At 46.9% G+C, this 8848-nt stretch overlaps 1 protein-coding gene across 1 annotated transcript in view; it reads left to right on the forward strand.

Moving 5' to 3' along the window:
- The window catches only part of TTLL9 (tubulin tyrosine ligase like 9), a 41204-nt gene that overhangs the window by 4953 nt on the left and 27403 nt on the right, over positions 1 to 8848 (forward strand). Inside the window, exons 2-3 of the mRNA XM_023512221.1 lie at positions 4514 to 4625; positions 5624 to 5809. Of these exons, the coding sequence (XP_023367989.1) occupies positions 4514 to 4625; positions 5624 to 5809 (298 nt within the window). The remainder of the gene's footprint in view (positions 1 to 4513; positions 4626 to 5623; positions 5810 to 8848) is intronic.

Below are 8848 nucleotides of genomic sequence, written 5' to 3' on the forward strand. Positions count from 1 at the left end.
ACCCGCCACCTTAGGTGTACGTGGCTGGCGCCTTAGCCGGTTGAGCTATAGGCGCCGAGCCTATTTTATTTTTTGAGATAGAGTCTCACTATGTCACCCTCAGTAGAGTGCTGTGGCATCACAGCTCACAGCAACCTCAAACTCATGGGCTCAAGTGATTTTCTCGCCTCAGCCTCCCAAGTAGCTGGGACTACAGGTGTCTACCACAATGCCCGGCTATTTTTTTTGTTGTAGTTGTCATTGTTGCTTTTAGCAGGCCCAGGCTGCATTTGAACCCTCTAGCCTTGGTGTATGTGGCTGGCACCCTAACTTCTGAGCTGTAGGCGCTGAACCTCATTTTTAAATTTAGTTCTTTGCCTTTTTATTGTTGAATTATAAGAGTTCTATTAGAAATCATATCACCTTGTATATGATTTACAAATATTTTCTTCTATTTTGTGCATTATCTTTCATTTTCTTGAAAGTGCCTTTTGAGGCACCAAAACTGTTTAATTTAGATGAATTAAATTCTGGCTTATCTATTTTTTCTTCTTTTTTGTTTGTGCTTTTAGTGTCATATCTAAGAAACTACGATCTACTCCAAGGTCACTAGATTTGTTACTACAGGTTTGGACAATTAAGCTTGTGAACTCATTCTAGAAAAAGTGCTACGTACTTCAGTCATTACAGTCACCAGATGGCCAAGGGAAGCCCTTCAAAGGTGATGATAGAAATATTCAGCAACGAGGCATGTGGCACTTTTTCTAGAATGAGTTTGAGAACTTAGTTATCAGATATTTGGATGATTTCTTCTAAGAATTTTGTCGTTTTAACCTTTATGTTTAGATCCTTCGTTCAGTTTGATTTGATTTTTGTATAAGGTGTGAGGTAGGGGTTGAAATTTATCATTTAAAGTATACTTAGTTTTAAACTTATTTTGAAATAATTTGACTTACAGAAAAGTTTCAAAAATAGTACACAGCATGCTCTTTTAGCAGCTTCTGTAATCATAGTACATTTGTCAAAGCCAAGAAATTCACATTGATACATTACTATTAATTCAACTACAGACCTCATTTGAATTTTAGCAGTTTTTTTTTTTTTTTTTTCCCCCACTAACATCCCTTTTCTGTTCCAGAATCCAATCCAGGGTCCCACACTGCATTTTGTTAACTCTCACTACCTCAATTATATTTCAGTTCCTTGGTCTTTACTTGTCTTTCATGTCCTTCACTTTTGTTGTTGTTGTTGTTGTTTGGAGACAGAGTCTCACTCTGTTGCCCAGGCTGGAATTCAGTGGTGTCATCGTAGCTCATTGCAACCTCAACCCCCTGGACTTAGGTGATCCTCTTGCCTCAGCCTCCTGGGTAGCTGGGACTACAGGTGTACACCACAATGCCCTGCTAATTTTTTTATGTTTTTTTAAGAGATGGGGGTCTCACTCTTGCTGGGTCTGGTCTTCAACGCCTGACCCCAAGCAATCCTCCCACCTTGGCCTCCCAGAGTGCTAGGATTACAGGTGTGAGCCACCACACCTTACCCTTGACACTTTTGAAGAGTGCTGTTTAGTTATTTTGCAGAATCCCCCCTTGATTTGGGTTTGTCTGATGTTTCCTTATCTTGAGGTTATGCATTTTGGGAAGCCCACAGGAAGTGATGCTGTGCGTTTGCCGTGTAGCTCATCAAGGAGTTCATGGTGCTCACATGTCATCACTGGTGCTGTAACCTTGACTGAGCATCAGGTTAAGGTGGTGTCTGCCAGGTTTTTCCAACGCAAGTTAGATTTTTGGGATTAGTAAGTATCTTGTGGGCAGATACTTTGAGACTATACAAACATCCTGTCCCCAACAAACCTTCACACAATGGTTTTAGTGCACTTTGAGGATTCTTGCCTAAATCTCTTATAATTACAACACTTACAAAATGGTGACTCTCTAACTCTCTTATTCCTCCTGTGTTTTTTAGGTGGCATTCTTCTGTAAAGGAAATTTCTTCTCCTGCTGCCCTTTATTTGTTTAACATCATTTTGGTTCATTGAAGTCTACCATCTTGACTAGAAGCTTGCACTCCTCAATTTTCCCAATAGGGAAACTGAGGCCCAGAAAAGAAGGCAAGGTCACATAGGAGGCAGTGCCTCTGTCAGGACCAGAATCAGAGCTCCTGACTCCTGGTCTGGTGCTCCCTGCACTGCGTGATGGGCCCAGTGCAAATGTCAGGGTGGAGAAGGCCAAGACTGTGGGGTCAGAGGCCCGCGTGTTTACAAAGGCCATAGCCAGTTCTCCAGTGGGTTTTTATCAGTCACTGAAGCCAGTCCTCACAGCCACTGTGCCTGCCACGTCTGCCAGAGGGGAGGTTTGGAGAAGGACCAGGCACTGGGTTTTCATGAATAACTTAAGAAGAAATTGGGAAACCATTAATTCCTGATTCCAGGGTCATTCCATTATTGTAAGCATTACCATAGCCACGTCTGTGCATGGCGTGTGCTATTTTCTAGAGATTGACTCACTTAAATACAATGATCTTATCACTATAATAATATCTGTAGAACTATGTGTTTGTCTTGGTATTTATATTTTTCCCCAATAACATTAAAATAAGGACATGGCTGTTAAACTTTTTTTCCCAGGTTACTTTTTTTTTTCTTCTAAATTTCTGATTAATATGAGAGTACAAACGATTAAGTTACATTAATTTAAGTTAGCAAAGTTCAACTCATAGTTGAGCCCTTCACCCAGGGGCTGTGCTGTATACCCTTGCATTGTGCCCATTAGCTGTTAAACATTTTGTGAAGCCTTGCGAGGGTTGTGTGATGTTCCGGACCAGAACGGGGAGAGATGTCACCACACAATGTCCCTGCAGGAGTGATGCTCATGACAGTGTTGTGTTAGTTTCATGGCTCCTGTGAGTCAGGGATTCTGACAGAATACAGGGGCACTGGCTTGTCCTGTGACACCAGGGGCGTCAGCTGGGAAGAGTCTGTCTCTGGAAGTCAGTTGATAGCGGGAGTTGTCAGGGGACGTCCTGGTTCACACGTTGCCAGTTGATGCTGGCTGTCTGCGGGGACCTTGCTGGGGCAGACAACCAAAGAAGAATCTCACGGCTTCTCCACGTGCCTCACAGCCCTGCAGCTTGTGAGCCGAGAGATATCGTTCAGCATCTTTTGGGATACAGTCAACCACAGCATCCTCCCCGCTTGGTTGTGCTCGTGTCCTGTTCATTTGTCACCTCTGAGGCAGTTGCCTCCTCATTTCTCTGTTTTTGCCTCAAACCTCCCCAAGATATTTTTCAAAACACCACTTATCCATAATAGGGAATGGGAGTGGGGCAACGCAAACCTCTTCATAGAAAAAAAGATAAATATATCGTGATTTATTCATCCCATGGAATGGAATAGAGCAGTTACCAATGACTGAACTGGACTCATATATACCAAGTGGATGAATCTCCAAATCAAAAGGATGTTGGAAAAAAGCAAGTTGTGAAAAGAAACAGACAGGAAGTGATTCCAGCCACAGAGCTTGGACTCTGGAGCCCAAGGACCTGAGTTCAAATCCCGCTCTGCCATTTACTAGCTATGTGAACTTGGGTGAGTTCCTTGATCTCTGCCTGCCTCAGTTTCATCATCTGTAAAATGGGCATAATAATAGAACCTAACACTTAGGATTGCTAAGAGGACCAATGCATTAATATTCATAAAATATTTAGAACAGTGGCTGGCACATGTAAGCAATAAGTATTAGCAATTAGAAGGTTTAAAAATATGCCAAGCAATAACAAGTATAGATACACACAAATATACATAGGAAACTCTGTAAAGACATTGCATAGACATGATATACACCAAATTCAGGCTAATGGTTCCCTTTGAGAGAGAAGAGAAGATAGAAACAGATAGGACCTACAAGGGACTTCAGTTATATCCAGAATTTTTTACTTAAAAAAATATGGGAAGCAGTTATGATGGCATTTTATTTCCTTTCACTACTTTCTCAAGAAGCTCCTCCCCGCACCCCAGTGCTAGTGCCCAGAATTGGTAGATCAGTCTGATTTCCTGTCCTTGCCCTGGCATGGCAGGGAAGGACAGGGTCAGGATTTGGAGTCTGGCAGAGCTGGGCATGAGTCCCAGTGGTGCGGTGTCCTTGGTGAGCAAGGCCAGCCAACCTTCCAAGGATGGTTGAAGTCACCTTTAGGCCAGCTATGAGAATTTAATGAGTGGGGAAGGGCTTGCTCCTCTAAGGGGTGGCTGCTCCTCAGTCCAGCTGATAGGTGCCAGGGGGCATTCTAGGCTCAGTGTGGCCAGATCTGCTGATAGGTCAAGGGACCAGCAGCCTGGATTTTTGTAAGAACATTTCCCTAGTTTTCTCTCTGGCCTAACAAAGCACGTCGAGGCCAGTGGCAGCCCCTGGCCGCCTCCTACAGTGTCCCAATGGACACATTGCTGTACACCTCTCTCAGCTGCAGCTCTCTGGGCTATAGACCCCCAGCAGTGCTGAGGTCCTCAGGTCCTAACTTTGGTCTCCACCCTGTCCACCAGCGAAGGGGAGTGGGATTTCTACTGGTGTGATGTCAGCTGGCTCCGGGAGAACTTCGACCACACCTACATGGACGAGCACGTGCGGATCAGTCACTTCCGGAACCACTACGAGGTGAACAGGCAGCCTAGGGCGGGGTGGGAGCTGAACCAGCTAGATCAGATCACTGGCTGTGGCCATGAGTGGGAGCTGGTTTGGGGGGGTACAAGGACCAGAATGGAAAAGTGTAAGGGACTTAGGTGCATGCCAGGTGGGGAGCATGAGGACTAGACACGTGACAAGCTAAATGGTTTGAGGGTGTAGGATACAAGGCCTGAGGACCAACTAATCTTGGGGGGGGATTTGAGGGGAAGGCTAACTTAGGGTGCATGACCAAAAGAGGTGGATGTTTGAGAGATTATGATGATTTCAGAGTGCAGACAAGTTGAGAAGTTTGCGTCTAGAGATGGGAAGGAGGTCTGGGAGGATTGGAGGAGCCAGTGGTGGGAGATGTTAAAAGGTTAGTGCATCTCAGCGGTTAAAAACATGAATTTTGGGCTAGGTGTGGTGGCTCATGCTTATAATCCCAGCACTTTGGGAGGCTGAGGTGGGAGGATGGCTTGAGGCCAGGAGTTCAAGAACAGCCTGAGCAAGAGCAAGACCCCCATCTCTATAAAAAAATAGAAAAATTAGCAGGGCATGGTGGCAGGTGCCTGAAGTCCCAGCTACTCATGAGGCAAAAGGATCACTAGAGCCCAGGAATTTGAGGATACAATTAGCTAGGCTGACACTACTGCACTCTAGCCTGGGCAACAGAGCAAGACCCTGTCTCAAAACAACAACAATACCACCCTGTGAATTTTGGAGTTGGAATCAGAAAGCTTCTGATCAAATCCTGGCAGTGCCATGTATTTGTTGGATGGCTCTGGCAGTGGACTTAACTTTTCCAAGCTTTAGTTTCCTTGGCTGTGAAGTAGGGATAATTACAGACTTAGCAGGCTCTCAAAGTTACTTACTATTCTCCTGTGGGCCAAGAAGGGAGACTGCAAGGGAGCTGGTGGATGGGTGGGGCTGGCAGGGGAGCAGGGTGGGGAGCAGGAGCCGATGGCTGCCTTGCCTTTCCCACTGCCCAGCTGACCCGCAAGAACTACATGGTGAAGAACCTGAAGCGGTTCCGGAAACAGCTGGAGCGTGAGGCAGGAAAGCTGGAGGCAGCCAAGTGCGACTTCTTCCCCAAAACCTTTGAGATGCCATGCGAATATCACCTGTTTGTGGAAGAGTTTCGCAAAAACCCAGGAATCACCTGGATCATGAAGCCTGTGAGTGCCCAGTGCAGGGTGTGGGATGTGTGGGGGTAGTTGGGGAGGCACAGAGGGAGGGCAGGAGGCCTGGGCACCTGAGCAGAGGTCCAGACTATCTGGGACTCAGCTTCATTCCCTGGAGGTCTGGCTTTAGCTCCTCTCTCTGCCGTGTCAGACCCAGCAGCCAGGACTGATGGCCCACAGCAGGTGCTCAGCGAGTATTTACTGAATGCACAGTGATCCTCAGGACACCAGGGCAGCGAATCCAGTGCCTCTGTCCCTGACATGGAAGAAAACAACGGCCAGCCTGTGCCAAGAGCTTTACACTGTCCTCACACCGACTGTAGGGAGATAAAGAGTCCGAGGCCTGCTCACTCGGGCTGGCAAAAATACTGTTTGAGCACTTGCCAGCCCAGGCATAGATGTAGGCGCTGGGAATACAGCCCTCAGCGACTCAGGCTGGGTCTCTGCCTCCTCAAGGGCAGATGACAAGCAGGCAGAGGATATGTGTGTGGTTATGGTTGTGCCGAGTGTCATTAAGGACAGTGGTGTCAGCAGAGGGAATGGCAGGAAGATCTCCCCATAGGCACCTTCTCTGAAGAACTGAGAGGTAGGATCTGAAGGCCAAACTCCTTGTTCAAATACTATCTGTACATTTATTAGCTGTGTGACCTCAGGCAGATTACTTGACTTCTCTGTGCCCCAATTTCCCACCATCTGCAAAGCAGGATTATAGTAATACCCCTTGCAGTGTTGTTGTGTGACTAAATAACAGAGGCAATATATATAAAACATACAGGTACTCAGTAAAGGAATAGTTCTTGTTATTATAAGAATGAGTATTGAGCTGTGACTGTGACAATGCACAGGGGTGAGCCTGGAGACGTGTGGATGCAGGGAAGGGCATTCTAGGCAGAGGGAAGTGCATGTGAAAGAAGGTAGTCCTTCGGGGATCAAGAAACTGAGTGGTGACAGGCAAGGGTGGAGAAGGCAAGAATGACAGACAGCCCCTGAGTCACTCAGCCCTTCCTTGTGCCAAGGCTGGTCTCTTACCACAAGGCCATTGGCACCGAAGCCTTGAAGGGCATCAGTAAAGCCCCCTATGTTTTCCAAACTTGAGAATGTGCCAGGACCTAGGAAGGGATTTTGGGGGAGAGGAGGCAGCAGCCCTTCTTTGCGGAGCTGAAGACTGGGGCCCTGGTGTTAGCTGATGCAGGCTTGGCCAAGGGCACAGGTGCGCGGAGGCAGAGCCCACGGGGCAGACAAAAGCAAAGGAGGCTCCCAACAGGCACAGAGCCAGGATGCATCCGGGCCTCCCTGGGTCCTTTCCTGGCCCCTCTTGCCTCCCCTGGGTCCCCTGTGAGGAGGGCTCTAGCTGGAGCCGTGGATTAGGCAGATGAACACTGTGACCCACCAGGGGTGGATTCCAGCTCCAGCATTATCTTCTCAGACAAATGGTAATTTGTGCTAATTGGGAACAGCAATCGCATATTAAATTGATTTCTTTCCCAGCCCATGTTCTTTGTTAGCGCAGACATGAAGACAGCTGTAATTAGGAGGAGGAATCTTGGCTCTGTGTGTGTGTGTGTGTGTGTGTGTGTGTGTGGGTTTACTCTGCTGAACAGTGAGGCACCCTGTCAAGGTTGTGAACAGTGGGTGCTCCTAGTCAGACGGGCCTGGCCCCTAAATCTGAGTCCCCCACTTCCAGGCTCAGTGGCCCTGAATAGACTACTCACCCCTCTAAGTCCATTGCTTCATCTGTAAAATGGGATTAGTGAGTGTATCTACCTTACAGGATTCTGAGAGAATTCATGAAGTCATACTTGTTAAATACATGGATTGTATAAGTGATATGAAGGGCTTGGCATTAGGTGCCTAAGAATTGACTGCTTTTACTGTTATTTCCCAGAATCCATGAAATATCCACTCTTCTCTCTGCCTCCCCCCCACCCCAAAGCACCAGGTCTGTGTTCCTCAAACTTTAGTGTGCCCAGGCACCATGGCGAGGAGGGGACCTTAGGGATGTGCAGAGCCTGACTCCGCAGGGCTGGGTGGGGCCAAGAATCCTGTTTCTAACCAGCTCCCAGGCTGTGCCCATGCACAAACCCCCATACACTTTGCATATTGAGGTTGCAGAGCAGCAGTTCTCAAACTTGAGTGTGCACAGAATCTCCGGGAAAGCTTATCAAAGCTTCCCACCTGCAGAGTGTCTGATTCAGTGGGCCTGGTGTGGGGCCTGAGAGTTTATGTTTTTAACAAGTTCCCAGTTGCATCCATCTGGGTTTTCTAGATAAGTGGAAACGTGTGTGTGTGTGTGTGTGTGTGTGTGGACTTGGTTCATGTGCTATGGCGGGAGCTAGCAAGTCTGAAATCTGCAGGGGCAGCCAGCAGGCTGGAAACTCAGGCAGGATTTCTATGTTACAGACTCAAGGCAGAATTGCTTCTGTTTTAGGAAACCTTAGTTTTTGCTAATAAGTCTCAACTGATTGGATGGGCCCGCCCACACTATCAAGGGTGATATCCTTTACTTACAGTACCAATTATATATGCCAATCACATCTGCAATATACCTTCAGAGCAACATCTAGACTAACATTTGGCAAAACAAAAAAAACCGAACCAAAACAAACAAACAAAAAATAAATAAAAAATACATAAGCAAAAAACAGGCACCATAGCCTAGCCAAGTTACACACAAAATTTGCCATCACACCAGGTCATGTGAATGCTACCAATCTGGGCACCACACTTTGAGAACCAACAGGTTAGAGTATTAATTCTGATATTCTATTTGGACTCCTTTGGCAGGGGGGAAAGGAGTGTTAAAAACAGAACAATGGGCCCGGCGCTGGTAGCACAGTGGTTATGGTGCCAGCCACATACATTGAAGTTGGCAGGTTTGAACTTGGCCTGGCCAGCTAACCAACAATGACAACTGCAACAAAAAAATAGCTGGATATTGTGGCAGGCGCCTGTAGTCCTAGCTACTTGGGAGGCTGAGGCAAGAGAATTGCTTAAGCCCAAGAGTTTGAGGTTGCTGTGAGCTGTGAAGTCACA

This window comes from Otolemur garnettii, unplaced genomic scaffold (assembly GCF_000181295.1).
Source record: "Otolemur garnettii isolate 467f Iridium unplaced genomic scaffold, OtoGar3 scaffold00025, whole genome shotgun sequence".
Classification (NCBI taxonomy): Eukaryota; Metazoa; Chordata; class Mammalia; order Primates; family Galagidae; genus Otolemur; species Otolemur garnettii.